Source organism: Asterias amurensis, chromosome 5 (assembly GCF_032118995.1).
Source record: "Asterias amurensis chromosome 5, ASM3211899v1".
Classification (NCBI taxonomy): Eukaryota; Metazoa; Echinodermata; class Asteroidea; order Forcipulatida; family Asteriidae; genus Asterias; species Asterias amurensis.
The window spans coordinates 22,912,035-22,936,578 of record NC_092652.1 but is presented as its reverse complement, the minus strand read 5'-3'; the positions used below and the strand labels follow the sequence as shown (position 1 = coordinate 22,936,578).

At 39.3% G+C, this 24,544-nt stretch overlaps 2 protein-coding genes and 1 long non-coding RNA gene across 4 annotated transcripts in view; 1 reads left to right on the top strand and 2 right to left on the bottom strand.

The window, feature by feature from the left end:
* The window catches only part of LOC139936923 (protein KTI12 homolog), a 32,688-nt gene extending 18,672 nt beyond the window's left edge, over positions 1–14,016 (bottom strand). Inside the window, exons 1-2 of one of the 2 annotated variants that reach the window (XM_071931749.1) lie at positions 13,930–14,016; positions 11,405–11,613 (exon numbers count right to left, since the gene is read on the bottom strand). In XM_071931749.1, coding sequence (XP_071787850.1) covers positions 11,405–11,564 — 160 coding nt within the window. In that variant the 5' untranslated portion in view covers positions 11,565–11,613; positions 13,930–14,016. Of the gene's footprint in view, positions 1–11,404; positions 11,614–13,495; positions 13,669–13,929 lie in introns of those variants that run through there. The other variant, XM_071931748.1, reaches the window with a different exon arrangement.
* LOC139936922 (uncharacterized) overlaps positions 13,771–24,544 on the top strand; it is a 30,441-nt gene continuing 19,667 nt past the window's right edge. Inside the window, exon 1 of the mRNA XM_071931747.1 lies at positions 13,771–14,385. Within this exon, the coding sequence (XP_071787848.1) occupies positions 13,850–14,385 (536 nt within the window). The 5' untranslated portion in view covers positions 13,771–13,849. The remainder of the gene's footprint in view (positions 14,386–24,544) is intronic.
* LOC139936924 (uncharacterized) lies at positions 22,499–24,077 on the bottom strand. Its single transcript, XR_011786036.1, has 3 exons — positions 23,899–24,077; positions 23,136–23,336; positions 22,499–22,577 (listed from the first exon to the last, which is right to left on the bottom strand). It is a non-coding gene; the product is annotated as an uncharacterized lncRNA (long non-coding RNA).

Below are 24,544 nucleotides of genomic sequence, written 5' to 3'. Positions count from 1 at the left end.
TTAAAATCTTACTTTGACACAGAAATGATTCCAACTTTCAGCCCTGCATTTTTTTTGTAAGCATAAAAAATTACCTTGAGTATAATTACAGTTAGGAGAATTAAAGAAGGCAACAAAATTGGAGCTACTGTAGATTCAGTTCCTTGTTGTGCTGCCAAGTAATCATTTAAAATCTTACTTTGACACAGAAATGATTCCAACTTTCAGCCCTGCATTTTTTTTGTAAGCATAAAAAATTACCTTGAGTATAGTTACAGTTAGGAGAACTAAAGAAGGCAACAAAATTGGAGCTACAGTAGATTCAGTTCCTTGTCTGCTTGTTGAGCTGCCAAGTAATTATTTAAAATCTTACTTTGACACAGAAATGATTCCAACTTTCAGCCCTGCAGTTTTTTTGTAAGCATAAAAAATGACCTTGAGTATAATTACAGTTAGGAAAAATTAAAGAAGGCAACAAAATTAGAGTTTCATAGCTCCTCTTCCCTTCTTTACTAAACTGCACTCTAAGATTTCATATCCTGTGACAAGAGACGAGCATTATTTTAGCAGCGTTTACCAGTATTTAGACCCAGTAACTGGGGCGCTGTACTCCTTTTTTCGATATTTTGACATTATTGGGCGTCGAAATTTTGACATTATCGGGCGTACTAGTAGTAAAAATTTCGAAAAAAGGAGTACTACAGCGCCCCAGTTACTGGGTCTAACCAGTATTGATACTTAAATACCTGGTAATTCAATGTAAATGCATTAAAATAACACTCGCCTCCTGAGACCATTTTTTTTCTTCGAGACTTTGATTTACTCCTTTCTCAAAAACTACAGCACCTCTGCAATTTATATTTTAAGGGAAGCTTTCTACTACCATCATCTTCAAACCGTGTAAGGTTAACATACATCTGTGGACAATTTGTTTTGTGTTACAAAAAGTACCCATACCCTTTGTTTGGAACTGTTCAATTGCTTTTAAAGGGAGTGGACACTATTGGTAATTACTCAAAATAATTATTAGCACAAAACCTTTCCTGGTGACGAGTAATGGGGAGAGGTTGATAGTATCAAACGTTGTGAGAAACAGCTCCCTCTGAAGTGACATAGTTTTCGAGAAAGAAGTTATTATTCACGAATTTGATTTCAAGACTTCAGATTTAGAATTAGAGGTCTCGAAATCAACCATCTAAAAGCACACAACTTTGTGTGACAATGGTGTTTTTTTCTTTCATTATTATCTCGTAACTTCGACGACCAATTGAGCTCAAATTTTCACCGGTTTGTTATTTTATACATATGTTGAGATACACCACATGTGAAGGCTGGTCTTTGACAATTACCAATAGTGTCCAGTGTCTTTAACCTCCTTGAATAAAGATCTAATAGGGGCCTACAATAAAAGTAACATGAGAACATTTCATTTCAAAAGGTGGTCAAGCTTTTGAGATATTGCCGAAAAATCCAATGCAAAGATGTTCACGCAGAAGAATAATTCCCAACAAATATACACAGTCTGAGAAATGTTACAAACAGTAACAATGCAAATTTTGAGGGATAAAAACTGATATCCTTTTTATACAACCACTTATACTCCGAAGTGAATGTTTCCCAAAATGCTATAATTCTATCGAAAGCTGCTCTAGGCTTCTAACCAAATATTTTCATTGCCATTAATTTTAAAGAGCCAATAAAGGATGATCTCAATATGTCAACTATTACCTTTTTATGGCCAAATAGACATCGCAGATACCGGTTAATAACCATTTTACTCTCAAAATTTGCATTTAGTAATAAATAACTCGAGTCAAAAATGCACCCGGCCGCGTGGCTTTTTTCAGCCGAGAGTCAAAAACGGCTTATCTATTATAATGACCCTGGACGCCAGTGACGAATTTCCCCTATTGGTTTTGAACACAGTTCTCCAGCTTTAGCATTTCCACACCAAATAGCCGCCACTGACGTCACGATTCCTGTGTCGCGCTGGTTTGTTTGACCCCAAGTTTTTCAGAAATTTTGCTTGGAGCGTCTGGAGAAAACCCATTTTTACCATGTTTTAACTTGAGGTAAGAGACTCGTTATATTTTTTTTGTTTCCTGGATGGACTGCAGCTGTTAGAAAACTGTAATATCTATATGTTTGAGATCATCCTTTATTGGGTGTTTAAGAGTAATTACCAAAGATATACAAGCATGTACCTATGATAATTAGTCTAAGAAACATTTTTTAATTAGTAAAGACAAATTCTACAAAAGCTTCAAAGACCTCTTAATCCCATCCTTATTAATCACTGCATATACTACTTGTTGCCGATTATCTGCCTCCTGATTCTCCCTGAAGTCAATGCGAGGTTGCCCCCCGAGTTCCAACTCAGCATATGCGATGGCTGAGGCATTTGAGTCATCCATGCAACAATGCTGAATGGATGATGATGGGAGGGTCTGTTCATTTGGTGGACATCTGGACTCTGACTCATCCTGGAAGCCCCCTATGTCTTGCTCGTGGCTTGTCGTGGGTCTCGCAGACGACTTATGCTCGATGGAAACTGCGTAGATTGGCTCCTCTACTTCGATTCGAGTTACACTGGCAGCAAGCTCCTGTGGTTTTCTTTCTGCCAGCTCAACCATTTCAACATCGTCCACATCACTACTGCTTGGGCTACAAGTTTGTAGCTCATGGGGTTGTTTGTGACGACAAAGCAGATAGGAAGCAACACCTCCAATGATGGCTAGAAGGAAAAGAAAAGCAACTCCTCCTCCAACCAGGAGGCTTACATAGTTACTTAACTCATTGGATGGCGTCTGATCAGATGATCGATGAGTGTATGCTGAATCAGATGGTGGAATAGTCATGCGGGAGGCTGAAATCAGCAGCACTGACCAAGGGCTGCTCTGACTGCAGTTGGGTTGGTACTCCACCTCACATTTCACTTCAGTTCCGTTGTCGGCTACAGACAGAGCATTCACTCTTAGAGACTTCCCAGTTTCAAGCAATTCAAACTGATCAGTATCTTCATCAACAGCTTGCAATGGTTTATCGCTCGAGTTTGTGCGTATGAACCACTTGTAGTCTGCAATTGTCAGAGATTCTGTGTTGCAGTGAAAAGTCGCCATACTGTTTTCAACCACGGTCAAAATGGCTGGCACAAGAGAAACTGGTAACTTAAGTGGAATTAACTCACACTGCGAAACACCACAATAGTTTGACTGGGCCAGGCAGGTGAATCGTGCACAGTTATCATCCTTTCCAAGAACGTGTGTGACGTTGTGAAATTTCTCCCGAGACAAAGTCTCACCGTCAAGGAAGGCTAGTGTCAGGTTCTCAGAGGACCATGTGAGTGTGTTCTGACCTCCCATTGGTTGTCTGCATCTTAAAGAAACCTGCTCACCCTCTCTGGGGTCGCTCGGTGAGAAGTTACATTGCAGATAGTCATCTTGCTGTGGACGACATTTGGGTGTGGTGATTGTACTGCTAGCTGTAGGCAATGACACAAACGGTTTGGTGACATGTAGGTGTGCGTAGGCAGAATGTAGAGTTGCATTTAGCTGACAAAAGTAAACTCCATTACTGTCAAATGTTACATTCAGAAGGTGTAAAAAATATCTTGGACTTGTCCAGTTGACTGTGTACGAATGATTATACCCAATGGGTTTGTAAGAATGATCACAAATACTCAGGCCAGCATGAATGTCTAGGTTATCAAAAGTTGCATATGTCCAATGAATATAAGAGTATAGTTCGCACTTTATTTCAACAGTTGTCTCACACATAAAAGTGACATTACTTCCCTCTGTTACATTTTGACTCACTGGATGCACACTGAAATACTCCTTGTTAGAGTCAGATGCCAGACCAAGAGTTGAACACCTCAGCAGCAACACACCAACAGTCATAATAATACACGTAAAGGCATCCATCCTGCAAGGGTGGGTACTCAACTTCATCAATGATTTTCAAAAAATTGCAGTTTTCATAAAACAGTTTTGGTGGGTTTACATTCATGCACAAAGACTCAGTGATGAGTTTCAACATTTATACCGAAACCACTTTCCCACCATAAAAATCCTTAACAAAACAGCAGATTTTTACTTCCTCATTATAAGCTGAACGTGACGACAACCTTGACAAGAAAACATGTACAATGTTTAGCTAGACTCATACAATTGAAAATCTGAAGTCGAATGCACTGTTGTTATCTGTTGCTTATAATTTAGCCCCTTATAGACGATGTGACCTGTGACATCACATGTTTACAAAAGAGCCACCAAGCCTGGACTTCCTGCAGGCACGATTTGTACACAGCTCAATGGAAGAAAACATCAAATCTTATTTTTAAGGAGATTGCACTGTCCAATTCTTATCAACTTTTTGTATGATGAAAAGGGGCACATATCAGAAATTGTCCAGCTTTTACTTTCATAACTCTTGGATTTATGTGAAAACTATGACACAAAATGTTAACTTTCCCATTACAGTATCTTGCCTGCCAGACTAGCCAAAGAATGTACAAGGTCACAGTTATTGTAAACAAAGGTCACATGGTCTATATGCCAGCCGCCGATTTTACAAAACTTTAATGCAACTTCTTAACACCCGGTTCAGACACTCAGGCATGCCAGAGTCGCGCCGTACCAAATAGATTTGGAGCGACTCTAGGTCGACCCAAATAACTTTTTGTTTCAGACAGACGAATTTAGCATAACATTTACATTGGCTCGACTCATGACAAGTTTGACGTTGTAGGCTGCTTCTAACCAAAACTTTTCATTGCCATTAATTTTAAGAGTAATTACCAAAGATATACACGCATGTACCTACACGTATGACAATTAGTCTAAGAAACGCTTTTTAAAGGAACACGTTGCCTTGGATCGGACGAGTTGGTCAAAACAAAAGCGTTTGTAACCGTTTTTATGGTTAGAAAGATGTTTTAAAAGTATAATACAATGATCCACACAAGTTTGCTTCGAAATTGCGTGGTTTTCCTTCTACTGTGCGAACTAACACTGTCGGCCATTTATGGGAGTCAAAATTTTTACCCCCATAAATGGCCGACGTGCTAGTTGATGAGGTAAAAGGAAAACCACGCAATTTCGAGGCATGTTTGTGTGGATCTTTGTATTCTACTTTTACAACATCTTTCTACCCATATGCATTTTATAAAAAAACGGTTACAAACGCTTTTCAAAGACCAACTCGACCGATCCAAGGCAATGTGTTTCTTTAAATAGTAAGGACAAATTCTACAAAAGCTTCAAGGACCTCTTAATCCCATCCTTACTAATCGCTGCATTTACTACTTGTTGGCGATTATCTGCCTCCTGATTCTCCCTGAAGTCAGTGCGAGGTTGCCCCCTGTAAGATTTACGGATAAACTTATTTTAATTTATTCAGAGAAACTTTTGGGCAGCGCCCTCAATTGGTGCTATTTTTTCATTTACCATTATAGACTGGTACCTGATGCACTATGTCCTATACTTATGTGTGGAATTGGACACTAGTTTTTTTTTTTTCTCACCATATAATAGCATGTTCATGTTGGAGTTTTCCCTCGATTTATAACCTCGATTCTAAAGTTTAATGAAGTTTGAATTTCAAATATTATAGATTCCCATCTAGAGATTGTTATATTCATTCTTCATTGAGAAGTGCACCATAAGATTTAGCTGTGATTTGAGAATAATTGGACACCAAACAGTGTTTCAAACCCTTCCCTGAATTAAACAAAGGAGTTGGAAACAGTAAATGCGAACAATTGTGTGAAACAGGCTAATTCTTACACCCTCCAAGTTCCAACTCAGCATATGCGATGGCTGATGAGGCATTTGAGTCATCCATGCAACAATGCTGAATGGATGATGATGGGAGGGTCTGTTCATCTGGTGGACATGATGAAGAAGCAGTGCTTTCAGATACTTGATTTGTGGTGGTCTGTCTAGTCTGCTTATTGACTATAGTGTAGAGATCCTCCCCTACTCTAATACGCTCTAGCACTGTGCTACATGCACCTGCAGGTTGTCTGGACTCTGAATCATCCTGGAAGCCCCCTATGTCTTGCTCCTGGCTTGAGTGATGGTCTCCATCTGGCAGACATGGTGATGATGCAGAACTTTCAGATACTTGATTCAGGGTGGTCTGTCTAGTCTGCTTATTGACTACAGTGTAGAGATCCTCCCCTACTCTAATACGCTCTAGCACTGTGCTACATGCACCTGCAGGTTGTCTGGACTCTGAATCATCCTGGAATCCCCCTATGTCTTGCTTGTGGCTTGTCGTGGGTCTCGCAGACGACTTATGCTCGCTGGAAACTGCGTAGTTTGGCTCCTCTGCTTCGATCCGAGTTACACTGGCAGCAAGCTCCTGTGGTTTTCTTTCTGCCAGCTCAACCATTTCAACATCATCCACATCGCTACTGCTTTGGCTACAAGTTTGTAGCTCATGGGATTGTTTGTGACGACAAAGCAGATAGGAAGCAACACCTCCAATGATGGCTAGAAGGAAAAGAAAAGCAACTCCTCCTCCAACCAGGAGGCTTACGTAGTTACTTAGCTCATTGGATGGCGTCTGATCAGATGAACGATGAGTGTATGCTGAATCAGATGGTGGAATAGTCATGCGGGAGGCTGAAATCAGCAGCACTGACCAAGGGCTGCTCTGACTGCAGTTGGGTTGGTACTCCACCTCACATTTCACTTCAGTTCCGTTGTCGGCTACAGACAGAGCATTCACTCTTAGAGACTTCCCAGTTTCAAGCAATTCAAACTGATCAGTATCTTCATCAACAGCTTGCAATGGTTTATCGCTCGAGTTTGTGCGTATGAACCACTTGTAGTCTGCAATTGTCAGAGATTCTGTGTTGCAGTGAAAAGTCGCCATACTGTTTTCAACCACGGTCAAAATGGCTGGCACAAGAGAAACTGGTGACTTAAGTGGAATTAACTCACACTGCGAAACACCACAATAGTTTGACTGGGCCAGGCAGGTGAATCGTGCACAGTTATCATCCTTTCCAAGAACGTGTGTGACGTTGTGAAATTTCTCCCGAGACAAAGTCTCACCGTCAAGGAAGGCTAGTGTCAGGTTCTCAGAGGACCATGTGAGTGTGTTCTGACCTCCCATTGGTTGTCTGCATCTTAAAGAAACCTGCTCACCCTCTCTGGGGTCGCTCGGTGAGAAGTTACATTGCAGATAGTCATCTTGCTGTGGACGACATTTGGGTGTGGTGATTGTACTGCTAGCTGTAGGCGATGACACAAACGGTTCGGTGACATGTAGGTGTGCGTAGGCAGAATGTAGAGTTGCATTTAGCTGACAAAAGTAAACTCCATTACTGTCAAATGTTACATTCAGAAGGTGTAAAAAATATCTTGGACTTGTCCAGTTGACTGTGTACGAATGATTATACCCAATGGGTTTGTAAGAATGATCACAAATACTCAGGCCAGCATGAATGTCTAGGTTATCAAAAGTTGCATATGTCCAATGAATATAAGAGTCTAGTTCGCACTTTATTTCAACAGTTGTCTCACACATGAAAGTGACATTACTTCCCTCTGTTACATTTTGACTCACTGGATGCACACTGAAATACTCCTTGTTAGAGTCAGATGCCAGACCAAGAGTTGAACACCTCAGCAGCAACACACCAACAGTCATAATAATACACGTAAAGGCATCCATCCTGCAAGGGTGGGTACTCAACTTCATCAATGATTTTCAAAAAATTGCTCAGTTTCATAAAACAGTTTTGGTGCGTTTACATTCATGCATAAAGACTAAGTGATGAGTTTCAACATTTATACCGAAACCACTTGATCCCACCATAACAAAACATAAGATTTTTACTTCCTCATTATGAGCTGAACATGACGACAACCTTGAAAAGAAAATATGTACAATGTACAGTCTTTAGCTAGACTCATACAATTGAAAATCTGAAGTCGAATGCACTGTTGTTACGTGTTGCTTATAATTTAGCCCCTTATAAGCCAGCCGCCGATTTTACACAACTTTAATGCAACTAATTAACAGGTTCCAGACAGGCTAGCCAGAGTCGCTTTGAACCAAATAGATTTGGAGCGACTCTAGGTCGACCCAAATAACTTTTTGTTTCATACAGACGAACTTAACATAACATTTACATTGGCTCGGCTCATGACAAGTTGGACGTCTGAAACCAAGGCGCTCCAGAGGTATTCTGAATGACTGTAACAGCGACTTCTAGCGCGTTCAGTCGCTCCAAACTGTTTCAGATGTTGAACTTTTTATGTATACACTGTATGTACTTAATTCAGAATTTGGTTAGGCGCGACCTGAAGCGCCCGTCTGACACGTACTAGTCCACAATACTAGTGAAACATGACAATGACATACACCAATCCCACAAGAATTCTTGCCAAGTTAAAGTAGCCATATAAAATGCAACTTTTGCTATAGTTTTGTTAAATCGGCTGTGGATGTGCATGAAAAGCAAAAAGAGTAATATTTCTGCCTATAAAAAGATGATAGAGGCTCCAAGGTTACATTGTTAACTCATTTATTCCACTTTCCTAGAAACTCTATCTGTTTGAAAACGATGGGATAAAAAAAGGATTATTTTAAAATCATGAAAACACCATACACAAGCCTGGAATTTCATGGAGGCCACGGCGCGGCCCTGATCTTGGCCTTGGTGCCCTTTCAAAAATTCCCATAGACTTTTAGATTTTCCAATGGAAGTGCCCTTTTCAAAATGTAAATGACCTTGCCCTCTCAAAGATGAAATTCCAGGCCTGCATACATTACAAATGTGCTTTAAAATCTTGACACAGACACAAAGTTTTTGCATTTTGAGAGTAAAGAAAACATTAACACTTGTAAGAATTCCATTTTTTTTAGTGACATCCTATGAGAAAATTTCTTTACAATTAGCCTAAATATTAACTTGCCCACCCATCAGGGTTGCTCATACAGTACTTTGCTAATTTTAATATTGTTTTTATTCTTATAAAAATAGTTGATCTTCTTCTTAAAGTTATTGTTTGTTCTGGTAGATCCATTGATTGTGCAAATGTCTTGTTTAAATGTTTGCCGGCGAATAAAATGAATGAAAATTATGAATGATAAAATTTCCCGGGACGATCATTTGGACGAGACTGGCACATCATCATAAACATGTACATTTTTCATTTCAAAGTTAAGGCCGGTGTAACCATCCAGAGACTTGTCACTGCTCACGGTGGGAGCACTTCTAGCTTCCGTCAGACTGGCTCCAGGAGCTCCAATGGTCTGGGTAGTGCCCCTCTTCCAGATGACCCAGACGCGGTTGATAAACACACAGAGACCACATCCAGCTACAAAACTACCGCCTGCAGCTCCGATGATATGCCCCCAAGGAAACTTGCCATGGGTTGTGTCTACTTCCAGTGAGCAGTTGGATGTGGGATATGGAGTTTGACGAATGAGAGGCGTGGTGGACTTTGATGATGCGGCTTTCTTGACTTTTAACCATGCCTTGTCAGAGTCATAGTGCCGATTCCCAAATAAAGAACAACGGCAATAGTATGTACCAGCATCTGATTGTGCAACGTGTGGGATATCTAGTTTGTACAAAGGACATGCCCAACTGGCATTGTACATGATTTTATGCTTGTGGTACACATAGTTTAAACTAGTCATGTACTCCGGCGTCTCATCCAAAAGTTTGAACATCCAGAAAATGGTGAAATTGCGTTGATTATTGCAGTCTACACGCTTTGATGTCTTGCACGTAAAAGTTGCCATCTGTCCTTCAGTTTTTTTCTGGTTTACTGGATCCAGACTAAAGTGATTTAAGGCAGATGTCAAACCAGAGGCTGAACAACTTATTAGAATCACACCACAAATCAAGACGAGAGAATTCATCCTAAAGAGTTGGACTGTACTACACACTATAGCACTTGTTACTTTATGTCAGAGAACGCTTTGGAACAGTGAACAAGAAAACATATGAAACCCTTGTCGAACGACAGCACACTTTCAATCTTTGGAGATCATTTTCGAATTGTAATCGCTTTTTTTTTAGAATGTCAGGAATACATGGAGGAACTGCTAGGGAAAAAACAACAAACTGTTTGAACAAAAACATTTTCCATTAAGTTCATCGTATGTGTTTTAATTAGTCTAATGTCAGGAATACATGGAGGAACTGCTAGAGAAAAAACAACAAACTGCTTGAACAAAAACAATTTTCCATTAAATTCATTGTATGTGTTTTAATTAGTCTAATGTCAGGAACACATGGAGGAACTGCTAGGGAAAAAACAACAAACTGCTTGAACAAAAACAATTTTCCATTAAATTCATCATGTGTTTTAATTAGTCTAATGTCAGGAATACTTTTAATTAGGATAGACAGTGTTATCTTCCCTGTCTGTAAAATTAAAATCCATGATGCTTCCTCAAACTAACAAACTTGTCTTGATGAAACGCAAGTATCTCGAGTCTCAATACACAAACTGTTGGACTCTGATTCTGGTAATATGTCTGAGCCCATGTGAAGTATTAATCGGTTTACGAGTGCAGTCCTCAGTCCAACACCATTCAGTTACTCACCACCCAAAGTATTGATTCTGGTGATATGTCTGAGCCAATGTAAAGCATGATCACTTCACTAGTGCAGTCCTCAGTCCAACAGGACTTTGAAGGGGCAGTATTAAATGGGTTCATAAACTCAAATTTAGGAGGAAAAGTCCACAAGACCACAGGGTGTACCTCAAACTTTTCAGTTGACCAGAATTGAGGGGAACAAATTTGGGGTTTTTTCCAACAAGCTATGACAGAAGATTTATCTCATTTGTCTTCTGTTCAAACAAATAAAGGCAGTGGACACTATTGGTAATTACTGAAAATAATTGTAAGCATAATAAAATCTTACTTGGTAACAAGCAATGAAGAGCTGTTGATAGTATAAAACATTGTGAGAAACAGCTACCTCTGAAGTAAGTAGTTTTTGAAAAAGAAGTAATTTTCCACTAAAATATTTGAATTTGAATTCAAGACCAATTTCGTGTTGTTTTTTTTCTATTTATATCTCGCAACTTTGACGACCAATTGAGTTCAAATTTTCACAAGTTTGTTATTTTGTGCGCATGTTGAGATACACCAAGTAAGAAGACTGGTCTTTGACAATAAGCCAATCAAATATGTCTGGTGTCATTTAAAACAGACTCAAAGTCAATATTTGGACAGCATTTTTATTATTACATTAATAATTTTGCACTGCGAGGTATTTTTTATTCATATTGAAAAACACAAGAGTGCTGGACTTGTCTCAACTAAAGTTGACTTGCCTGATGCTAAAACTGGCCTTGGGCCTTCAGTCCAATTTTGAGCCCGCTATAAAGTATAGTTCAGCATTTTGCCCCTTTTTCCCCGATTGTTTTAAAAAGGATCATCGTACCTGCGTACACCACGTTTTTCTCTGAACCAAGCTCGCACTCCCAGTCGCCCGTCACGACTACTTCCCGCTCACTGAAGTGTGACTTCAGGTAGTCCTGTAACTCTTTAACGCGGCTGGTCTTCCCGCTACATGGTGTTCCACACATCATAACAAAGGGCATGGCTCTTTGATGTTCCAGCTAGCTGTTTCTGTAGAACTTTACATTACTTCTAGAAAGAGTAATTCAATAATTTATTGAAAAAATGAATGAATGGCTGGTGGCAGTTTAATAAAAAGAGTAATAATAATAAAGACTTATAATGCACACATATCCATCATGCTGGGTGTTCAAGGCGCAGTTTGTGTTTCAAGCTGGGATAAAATTTTAAACATGACCATAGGCATGAGGCCAGTGATTTTAGCATCCGGCCAGTCAAACCATGGAGGTAGAAATAGAAAAAGTATTTAGAAAACTCCTTCTATTTCTACCTCCATGGTCAAACTCAATTATTTGGACCAGGGCCCATGTCTATAGACTCTGCTTAGCGCGCGGTAAGCAAATTTCGTGCTTACTGTAGCAGAACAATTTGTCGAGGGGTGCAAGCAAATTTCACAGGTTAGCAGGAAAATTAGGCAGCCATACCACTCGTTCACCATGTTCACCAAAGATTTGCATTGTAAATGTAATGTAATGTAGTCATTTAAGATAGATACACCTGTAGGTCATCACTTCAATCTTCCAAATCACTCCATTTCTGATATGATTTTATAGGGCATAGACTAGAGGCACTAGGCAACCACACTTGAGTAGGGAGAAACTCTGGATTAGATGCCTCCAGACCATTTAACCCCATGGTCTGAACATCCAAGAAGGAAACGACTAATAAACCTTTTGTTTTCACCCAGGGGAATAAATGGGTACCTGCGAGGGTAGAGGTTGATATTGTGAGTGAAAAAGCCTTTGGAGCGATATAAACTGTTGCCCAGGTTGTATACTCCCAAGGGAGCTGAGAAACATTAAAAAAAGGGATGTTATTGGCCCTATGACCAGGGCACTAATGTAAAGCGCTTAGAGAATTAAGTGTTAGTTATTAGGCGCTATATAAATCGAAAGTTATTATTATTATTTTGCCGTCTCCTTTTTCCCCATAGCCCGAGCCTCATTCACTAATTAATTACTTTTATACCCCACCTCCCCACCCTTGATGTTGTCCTTTGTGTTTCCACCTTCTTGCTTGTGATCACACCAGTCCCTTCCCTTCACCACCCTTTGTGTCCCCCTATTCATTGTTTACCCCCTGCTTTTTTATGTATATGCTTTCTAACCCCATTCATGTATTTCCACTTCACTGTTTATGTTTCACTTAGTTACCTGTTCATGTTTGTTGTGTTGTCATTTAGCCTTCTAGTAGAAAGACTCTGCTAGGTTTGAAACGTCAGGCCATTAACTATATAAATTTTGTCCTTTTTTTTTCGTGCAGTATTATATTATTACTATACTTCATAAATATTCATGACTGAGAGTCGAGTTCTCATTGGTCCATACATTCATCACCACGTGCCAGGTGTTAATTTTGCTAGTTACCAAGTGCGCACGTGAGTATTAACGCAAGTGGTAAATGGTCATGACATGATAGTTCCCCCGGGAGCTAATCTATTTGTGATACGCACTACCATTGCGCGACGTCATCTCCGGGCGCTATTGATCATATCGTGGTACTATTTTGTACACACGACACACGAACAGCGCTCTCTATTCTCTGTCCTTACTCTATGCTATAAGCGACATCCAGCACATGAACAAGCCATAGAGGTCCTTATAATCTATGAACAAACTTATCATGTGCATTTTGTTTCAGTGAAACAAATGACTTAAACTTTCACAGTCATCACTTTCTCTTGCTCTAAGTCAAAACTCTTGTTCCGCAAACTGAATATGTATGAAGTATAGAAATAGTATTGTAAAAATAAAACAAATATAACAATCATGGTTTATTTTGGGTGCTATTATAGTATATTAATTATTACATTGCACCAGGCGGATGGTTACAACTTGATTCCCCCCCCCCCCCCCCACAAGTTAGTTCCGTGGAGTGGGGAAAATCTGCTTACCTCTAGTCTATGGTCTATGGAGATTCAAGAACTAGTGGTTAAAAATAAAAAGTTAATCACAGCATGCACATGATCAAAACACCATCGATAAACATTTTACTGGGAGGTTACAATATATATTATAACCCACGTGCAAATACTGTACTAACTGCTTTTTGTACACAATCAGTATGTGTATGAATATTTGACAATTGAGGGCGCTATGAAAGTAAACATTATTTTGCGAGGTGACGTGTGCATGTGACGTGCACATCAGCCTACACACGCACGGACGTAAACAAAACGCACAGAGGAGTTGGGCTGTCATCACTGAGCAACCAGCAGTTAGCTTTTTGTCATTTATTCCCTAGCCATATGTACATAGCAGTTCAAACAGTACTGATCAAAATGATTACCATTTCACTACGCAAATACAGATTATTTTATAGGCTTACATCAAAACAAATAACGCCACTATTTCGATGTTTTCCACCAGCCAACGAGCACCTGATTAAACCACCTCTCTATGATCATCAGTCGAGATATAGCTCCGCCCACAACTGCAAAATGATTGCCATGCGGAGAGGCATGCGTAGTAGAGGCATGCTGGAAAAAAGTTCGCGCCAAAATCAAACGGAATACCGCCATAATTTTTTTTGCACTAATTCTTCAGACGTAACATCAAGTACAGCCACACTCGAACCAATGACTGTCGACGAAGAAACAGTTGCAGTTCCTCCCGTTACAAAACGTGCTAAAATAGACACCGAAATGTCTACCACAGTCCTGATGAATGAGGAACCAATGCCGGTCAAGAAGCCGACTCTCCGACTCCGGTTTAAGAAAATCTCCAGCGAAGCCAAGGCGCCCACAAAGGGTAGCGAGTTTGCAGCGGGATTTGATTTGTACAGGTACGTCAGTGATTTGATTCGAAATTATTAAAGCCATTGGACACTTTCGGTTAACAGTATTGTCCTAGGCCCACACTTCGTGTACCACAACTTATATCGTAGCAGGTCCTGTTTTCGAGGTGTCCCTAAAATCGTGGCAAATCTTTTACCTCTCTGTACGTGGGTGATGTAAGCAGTCCCTAGACATGCTAGATAAAAATTGTGTGGTTTTATTTGCCAAGCACAGGCAGAGTCTCGGATAACTTTCCGTATGGCGCCACCACTTTTTCACTCATTTTTACAAAAAGGGATATATCAATCAGGTAAATTAGATACTATATTATTTTAATTCGAATGAAAAAGTGGTGGCGCCATACGGGAACTTTTCCTTTCTATAGCCCTGGTAGGACGTCAGTCAGTGCCACTGCACTGTGACTGACGTCCTGGGTATAAAGGTTCTTTACAATGCGAACACAAATTCGACTACACTTTTCATTATTTTTTACCTGATTTGAGAAGTTGAAATTCCGTTCATATATTCTTAGTGTCCCTTAGTACATTTTCAATTAGTGCCCACCTCACAATTATATCCATGGAAGAAATTATTGCCGAAAATAAGCAGAAGTTCTGCACTGGCGATGGTCAATCTGCGCGATCAACCTATCGCGCTGCGCTATTGAACGATCAAATTAAGATCAATTGGTCGCGCAGCAATCGGTCGATCGCGCAACAATCGGTCGATCGCGCAACAATCGGTCGATCGTGCAATGACATCTTTGCGCGATTGACCGATTGTGCTACGAGTATTTTTTTCCCGTTATCAGCGGATCGCGCAGGAAAGGCTTTGCGCGATCTACCGATCGTGCAGGAATGGGTTTGCGCGATCGACCGATAGTGCAGGAAAAGTTTTGCGCGATCAACCGATCGTGCAGGAAAAGTTTTGCGCGATCTACCGATCGTGCAGGAATGGGTTTGCGCGATCGACCGATCGTGCAGGAATGGTTTCGCGCGTTCGACCGATCGTGCAGGTAAACTATTCCTTGGGGCGATTTCTCAAAGCAAAAAAATTCATAGCAGGACAAATTTTCAGTATCACCATAGTGATTTATATAGTGACGTCACACTACGATTGATTTGCAGTTACAATCAATGTTACATCTTTGTGAATTCGGCCCCTGAACATCAGCCGATCGCGCCAAACCATTCCTGCACAATCGGCCGATCACTCATAACCATTCCTGCACAATCGGCCGATCGCGCAAAATCATTCCTGCACAATCGGCCGATCGCGCAAAACCATTCCTGCACAATCGGCCGATCACTCATAATCATTCCCGCATGATCGGTTGATCGCGCATGTTCGTTTCCGAATGTTGCGCGATCGACCGATTGTTGCGCGATCGACCGATTGTTGCGCGATCGACCGATTGTTGCGCGATCGACCGATTGCTGCGCGATCGACCGATTGCTGCGCGACCAATAGATATTTCAATAGCGCAGCGCGATCGGTCGATCGCGCAGCGCGATCGGTTGATCGCGCAGATTGACCGATCGCGCCCAACATGATCATCATGTACCTGTTTATAGTGTGAGCTAAAGTGCGCATGGCTTTGAGTATAGCGCCGTTATTGGCCATACGGCGGGTGCATTCAATGAATATGACCCTTTTTGAATTTGTGCAAGCCAGTCGTGCGTTCAAAAAAAGCAGAGGAAAATGAAGTTTGCGCCGTAACAAAAATGCAGCATGCGCAAATTAAGAAAGACTGTCACATCCCCACCCGCCACGAGAGGGCGATAGTGATCAATGCAAGAAAGTGTTTACAAGCAAGTCTGTTCTCGACGTGCGAGTGGGAAATGTCAATTTCAATTTTCTTTTCACAAAATATGAACACCAAAGGAGAAAAATCAACAATTTTAAATAAAACGATCTTGGAGTTCCAACTACAAGGAACATGTGAGTAAAAGTTCAGCTTCCTGAGTTAAGTAGATATATTTTTTTAAAAATTTACAATTTTTTTCGCAATGGTACGGAACCTTTATATAGGCAGTTTCATCAAGTTGATTTTACGTGTACCAAAACACACACACACACAGCCCCGAAAAAAAAGAACGAAATATATTAAATCATAACTCACATTTTGTACAACTCACTTGACAGCACGCAGGAGCATTCTCTTTCCATGCTTAACATTTCAAAAATATTCGAAATCGGATGAATAGTTTCGGAGATATTGTAAAAAAAAAGAGAGCAACGACAAAAAACAGAAGCTTGGCCTGGCGTGCAGCGCCCATTCGTTTGTGCATGACGTCAACTTTGAACCCCGTGGACAACGGAAATCTTCGGAAAGGGCCGAAGAAGCCCGAAGACGGTTTTTTGCGATGCGGGAGCACATGTTTACACAAAATGAGATAACGATTACATCATCCTGTAGCCGATAAAATTCCGCACATCGTACAGCTAGTCGCATAGCTTTTACCATAAAAACCTATTTTTGTCGGCGTTTTTCATTTTTTGAATCAAGATTTCTTCCAGAGACAATCATCAAAATTGAATGCGACTTTTAAGTTTAACTTGTGAAAATTTGGTGTAATTTGATTATGTTTTCTTCTCCCGCAGAAAGGTTTTGTTAGACCATTTCTTGCAAAGTTGTCCTAAATACGCACGATTGTACATGTACGTCGTACTCGTACATCTTCGTGTTTCCGTGATGTGCCACCACAAGAGGGCGTGTGTTACAATAAGTTTGATAGGCCGGGGCTCTAATAATAGAAAGCTGGAAAGCTGCCCGATCTTGTTTCTTTGATAATTTCTACGTTCTGAATTGATAATAACAGACTGCTCATCTTGAGTCAAAAGAAACTAGTATTGTTATACTTTTAAAGGCCTATACTAATTGAAACGAAAGTTGAACAAAAAAATTGATTGTATATAGCCATTGGTTTTTAGAAATTGTCTTTGTAAATATAACAAAAATAATCGATGTATACCAATGCCTTCATCCTCAAGTTTTTTAAAGATTGTTCTAAATGTTTACTGTGTTAATGCTACAATTTTAAATCAAAGGATCAACTGATCTTAAATTAAAGGAAACACCAGTCATAAACTCTTTAATTTTATTCCATTCTGGTTAATTTAATAATGCTATTTGTTGACATAATTAATAAAGAATATTCACACAAACACCTGCAAAACTTGACACATATTTAATTTTTATAGTTAACAATTTCCCCCACGATGCCGCTCCTCAGTTTGATTCACAAAATATCACTTTTTGCCGTTCATAAAAAATCATACTAGCGCCTCAAAGCACAGTTTGTAAACCTCCCCATTGATAGAGGGCGCTCGCCTAGTGTGCGCCCTCTATTGCCATAGGCTGTGCATTAAACTTGGCCGTGGCCGATATGAAGAAAAACATAAGAATTGAACTTGAACACGGGTACGTTTTTTTCACGATCCACGCTCATTAAAAACGGTATATCTCTGCAACCAAACATCCGATTTCAAAATTTTAAATTGATTTTTACTTCTAAGAATACACCTTAACAGACCACATCTTGTCAGAGAAAAAATCACCTGCATTAAATTTGACTGAAACAGCCTACTTTATACCCTGAACTCCGTCGCGTTGCCTGCAACGGAGGAGTCCAACCTGGGCTAGCATTTCTACAATGTACAAAAATATGTCATAATGTTGAGGCCATATAAAAATATTTGCCCACCCCAAAAATTTCATCAAACACTATTTCAATTCACAATTCATGATGATCAAATCATGTGACTGAATATTTTGCTGAAAATCTGGGAAAAAAATACAGAGGCTTAAAAAAGCCATGTGCCTTATATCATTTTCTAATATTTTCAGAGATTTTTTAACCATATCAATATAAACCACAAGGATTTTTTAACCCTCACAATCATATCAATGTTATTATTAATATTAAAATTTAAACATCAGCTTGTTGATTCAATTATCACTGTTTATTTATACGCTTTATTATAAATATTAAGAAAAAAAGGGGGAAAAATAAATAAAAATCAGATTTGAAAGCCAATAATTATTCACACTTTTTATTAAATTATTTATTTTTGTTGTTTTTGCAAATTACCATGGTAATTTTTAAAATTTCATTAAAAAATATTTTGGATAAACGAAGACAACTGCTGGCTATAGAGTCATACGCAGAGTCTCAAAGAACACTTGTAGTCACTGCAGATGTTTCTTCCATGTATGGATGGGTTCACCTGGAAACCATACTTTCTTGTTTGCCGTGAAAACAGGAAAAACTCAAAACAAATAGGGCCAGTTGAAGTCATCGGTGATCGGTGTGTAGTGTGAACATTTCAATGTCCAGTAAGTTTTAATATATGTTTGCATACTTCATATTATTAACAAATGAAGATAATTAGGGCATCGGTTGATTTTTGGCATCATAATTTTTTTCACAATTCAAATAAAAAGGCATAATAGCGTGAAAACTGGTAAGAGGAGGATATATTAAAAAAAATAACAAACCTGTGAAGATTTAGGCTCAATCGGTCATCTGAGTCGGGAGAAAATAACGGGAAAAACCCACCCTTGTTTCCCCACGTTTCGCCGTGTCATGATATGTGTTTAAAATAAATCTGTAATTCTCGCTATCGAGAATTGATATTGTTTTAAAGGAACACGTTGCCTTCGGGCTGCGCTTTGTTGGGCGTTTTTGGGCTATGGCAAGCGTTTGATGTAAAATGATTACGGTTGGAAAGATGTTAAAAAAGTAGAATATAATGATCTACACAAACATGCCTTAGAAATGCTTCGCTTTTGCTAACTTTCTCGAAACAAAACGCTCCGCCATTTATGGGGGTCAAGATTTTGACTCCCATAAATGGCCGCCAAATTCACTAGTCTTATTTCCAGTCACAGCCGTTGAACTATACGACTGAGCAATTACTAAAAATTTTACGAACCCATTTGTATCTATCTCTTCCTCCATGGTTACTCCAACAACAAAAAAACAGTTCATTAACAAAAATAAAAGGGCCTACGTTGAATTAACTTTTTATTAATCTATCTAAGCAGCAAGTTCAGCCCACGTCCCGGGGCCGAGCGGCTGCCGTCCAGCGGGCCATCATCTCCCGCGGCCAGACCTCCCCGCCCCAGACGCAGTGAACTCCCCGTTCTTGCTCGTACGATGTAGGATTTTAGCGGGGCCAGTCTAGTAATGCGAACACTTTGTACACGAAAGAATGTCTAGTACCCGTATTACTAATAGTGCATGTGATTCTGTAGTCGTGTGTCTCTTTTTGCCTCGGGCCTTTGCAGCAAAAAGACGAGATTATTTAATACTAACTAGCGAGTGGAGTTGAAAATGGACGTGTCATGACACGAGAATTGAGCTAGAGAATTCATCCTCTCAATAAAACATCTGCTCAGACATGTCGGAGGCGTTTACCATGTTTACCGCGTAAGTATAGTATGCAATTGCGAGTCACATATACCCCACAGTTCGTTTTTAGATACAAAATTACAGGGACTTTACTTCTCTGTCCTTTCTCTATGCTGTTTGCATGTACATGTAGAGTCACATGGCAACAGGACAGTGGTGTCTTTTACTATTAGTCCATTGCCATAGGATAGATGTCACTTGTCTTATTTGCCAACATGATCCTTTCTTCGGGGTATACATTCATTATTTTATAAAATAATGTTTATGTCTATTATGGGGATGTAATTCCTTGACCTTGGTCTTGGACGGTACTATTTGAGGTAGCTCCTGTTTACATTGCTCAGAATCATTTGACAGCAAAATTTACTGTGCGATGCATCTGAACAGGGAGCACATACTGCAAATGGTAGTTGGCAAGAAAAGCTAAAATAAAGTAATAATTCTCTTGTCCACAAAAATGAAGCTTCCATGGGCCCTTTTCAAAACCACGGCTTCGGCTTTGGATTTGGCTTCAGACTCCGTCCTCTTGTCTGAATCCCTACGCAAAGCACGCTCAGTATTGTCCAAACATCTGCGGGGCCAAGCTAGCCCGAGCTGAATCCAAAGCCAAAGCCGTGGTTTCGAAAAGGGCCATAGTCTAGAAGAACTCTTTTCAAAAATTACAAAACAAAATCAGAAACGGGGAACAATTTTATTAATTTGTAACATTTTTGTATTGATACTTGATTCCCAGGTCACAGTGAAAGTTGGGTGGTGATGTGATTATTGAAGCCGGTATGGACAAGAAAGAGTACACGTACATCAAAGAAGTTTTCCAAGCACGGTTAGATGACAACCAGCTTCTTCGCAGGACAGGAAAACTCTGCTAATTAGGCCTGGGCGACCAGTGAAAATTACTAATCGACTAGTCACACCTCCATCCAATAGTTGCGACTACGACACTAGTCGCAACAAAATTTTATTTATCACGATGCACTGTGGCAATGTGTGCCGCAAGCACAATATAGTCTAATTCAAGCGGAAAAGATTGAAGATTTGTGTCACTGATGTCTGTGTTCTGTAAGTAAATTATGTTGTCATGAATAGTCATGAGCGACTAAATTGGTTTACCAAACAGGTAGACGCATTTTTTTTTGAACTATTTTTGTAGCACGTTTAACCGAATAGTTGAAAACAATAGTCGCGACTCGACTAAGGATTCAATAGTTGGAGTCCGCCACTAGTCGCCCAGGCTTACCGCTAATGGTGCAAGGATGGCTTCTACCCGCAGCCGCCATCACCCCCCCCCCCCCCCCCACTACCACCACCACTACTACCAACAGAAGAACTTGTAGCAAAACACAAATCCAGATATTCCACTTCTTAAATTTAATTTCCATGTAACTTTCCACAATTTGGCTACAAAATTGTCTGTACAGGTGTGCATAAGGTCAGTGCATTATTAGCATTATTGGCAAGTTCTAGAGTTTGTATGTAATCAAAGAGAATCTTTGTCACAAATGTATAGGAACTTTATAAAACAATATGGACAATTTATTGAGACATGTTTTTACAATTCACAGCAGTACACAATGTATTTGCAAACATTAACTAAATTTGTCCTTTGTCAAAGAACACTATAGTCCCATGCAGTATCCTTAGTAATAGTAGGTGTATCTCCTCAATATTTATGCATAAAATAATAAACCTGTGACAATTTGGGCTAAATTTGGCAAAAAAAGCTGCAAGAAACAGTGAAAGAAAAACACCATTGCAGTATAGAAACAAGTCCTTTGACATGCCTCTCATCATGTAGACTTTATCAAGTGAGTTTTATGATCACAAATTAGTAATTACCAACATCTAAGGTATAAAGTCCCTTTAGAGAGAGCAATGCCTTAGATCGAGTGATTTGGTTGTAAAATGCATATTGGTTAGAAAGGATGTTTTAAAAGTAGAATAGAATGATCAACACAAGTATGACTTGAAATTGGGTGGTTTTCCTTTAAAACTTTTACTTATTCGAACTAACATGGTCTGCTAGTCAAAAATATGACTAGTTCTAAAACATCATTCTGACCATGCATTTCATAACAGGCATGTGGTTTGAAATCAAAATATACTTGCAAGGGTTAAGGTTAAACAATTGAAATGGCACTGTGTTTATCAAACTTGTTGCATCTATGATCCATGTCTCTTTATGAATAAAGATATTTCAGATAAATTTGTTTGAATACAGATTGTTTATGTTTTTGCTTTTGTTGTTCTAGTGTGTTTTTTGTTACAAAATATCGAAATCTCAAATAAATAATACAATAAATATGACGATTGTATAAACAATTGGCCATGTACTTCAAATTAAACTTACATGTAATCATATGTCGTGATGAAAACAAACGCTGCTCACATCACATTCAATGATTTGTTGACATAAGTAATGTGCAAAAGAAAATAATAATAATAAGTTTAAATACTGACATGTGTTAATTTAGGAATAAGAATCTACTTTTTGACAACAGGAAATATTGCCATTTGTTAAACCTGTTTTGCATAAATCATGTGTACATGAAAGTTGAAACTATCTGGAAATGTATCCCTGATTTTACAAACACAGTAACTAGGTAGTGTTACTCTATTTCCAGTACCATTCTGACACAACACATGTTGTCTGTGAAGGCTGGCTGGGTGGCAGTCATTTGTTGTGGCAGTCATTTGTTGTGTACGTCATGCTCCCCTGGTGTACATGTCATTCCTGTGATGTCGTGCCAACTCTAATGGTGGTCCAGAACAAGGTGCCTCAAGATCTTTTCAAATATAAACACAAACATTTTTGAAACAATTAACAAAATAAAAATTGGTTATTTGTATATGTATATGGAATATAAAACCCATGCACTTGATGTTGATTCATTAAAGTGACATTTTTGAAAATACTACCTCCCTGCAGCCGATTTCACGAAACTTTACGCAACTGCGTGAGTCCACTTGCGCAATTTTAATGGCGCAAGTTGCTCCATAAACGTTGCACAAGTGGACTTACGCAGTTGCGTAAAATTTGTGAAATCGGCTGCTGGTCAAAGACATGATGTTATTAAAATTTGGGATGTGGCTGTTCAGTGTGAAGTTTTTTGGTAATGCAACGTTGGCGAAGGAGGCTGTTTACAAGTAACTACAATGAATGAAAGCTTAAATTTGTGTTTCCTTATTAAATGTTTGTTTACACATTTACTTTGTTTCCTTTTTTTTTGGGGGGGGGGACAGATCAAAATATCATGTAACAAAACTGGACTGCTTTGACAGTACATGTGCATATTGTTATACATGCACATGCCATTGACAGTATGAAATAATCAATCTCTTACTACCAAGTTTGAGAAGCATTCATCCGGCCTTTGTTTGCAGCATGACCTCTCCTGTTGTGTTGGCATCTCCCTACAGTTGGTACAAACACACCAGCTTGGCAAGAGCTTTGCGGAGGTGGATGATGTGGACTTGAAGGTGCCGGGTTTGATGAGGTCTCCCAAGATGTTTACGCCAAGTCCTGGCATCTGCTCACATAGTACCTTCAACAAGAAATTGATAACCATTGATATAACTTATTAGTTCTCGACAATTTTATTTTTCATTGTTTGAAAGGTCACACTTCTTTGAAAGAATTCGGGTTGACTTGGGTACGAGTTGACTTGGGTACAATATTTTGGGTAAACTGTTAAAAATATACAAAAAACATTTGATAAATCTGTACTATTTTTAAACTGTACTTCTACAATTTTTACAAAAGTCCTCCCCTTCCCAGCCAGATAAACGACTCTTTAAATTGTATTGTAGCATCAAAGTAAATTAGGGTAAATTATGCCAAGTCATTAGGACGCTGGACACTCGATTCAAATCCCCACCCCCATCTATGCACCGAGTGAATAGATCTACAAGATTACATGTAAACTAGTCATAGTACATGTACATTTATGTACTCTCACAACTCACTGCTGCGGCTGTCATGGCTGTGAATTTACGTGTCATGTCCACAATAATAACTAACAATAACATTGCATTGGGTATAAACAATCACGGTCCGTTCTCTCTCTCTCTCGTCGGCTAGTCCATGTCCCACTACATTATTCTTACCCTGATTGGCGAGGTGTCCGTTCCTTCTTTTTGGACGTGTCTTCAATCATCTCTTTGCGTAGAGCAATGAGCTGAATCTGTGTTTTTCGGCGATCCATTTTGACAGCAAAATGGTGTGTTTACATTTCACACAACGTCGTATGGTAGAGAATGGTATGTTACCTCGTGTTCTTCTGGTAGGTTTACCAGGCCATTGGCTACGGCGCCAGCCTAACTGCTGTGTATCGCGCATAAACGGACGATTGTTTTGACGGCTTGAAAAACGTATATATTTCGCGGGCCATGTTTCGGGGTCAGAGGTCAGTGTTTGTTTTTTTTAATTACCATTCACTAAATACAACACATTAAATGTGTTTTATTGCAAGAACAACTCTTAATAAGTATAAGGAACACCCTCAAACGTGAAATTTTGTGAAATCCGAAGGCAACGTGTTCCTTTAATGTTTTCTCAAAAAGTAAAGCATTTCATGGAATAATATTTCAAGATAAGTCTTTCACCATTACCTTCTGTAAACCCTGCAAATTATTTGTAAATCTGTGAACTTTTATTTTATTTTTTTCTGTACCGTAAAATTTTGGTATCCGACTGCCACTTTTTCACTCATGTTTTCATTACTTGGTGAAGTTTGTCATTAATTTAATTCAT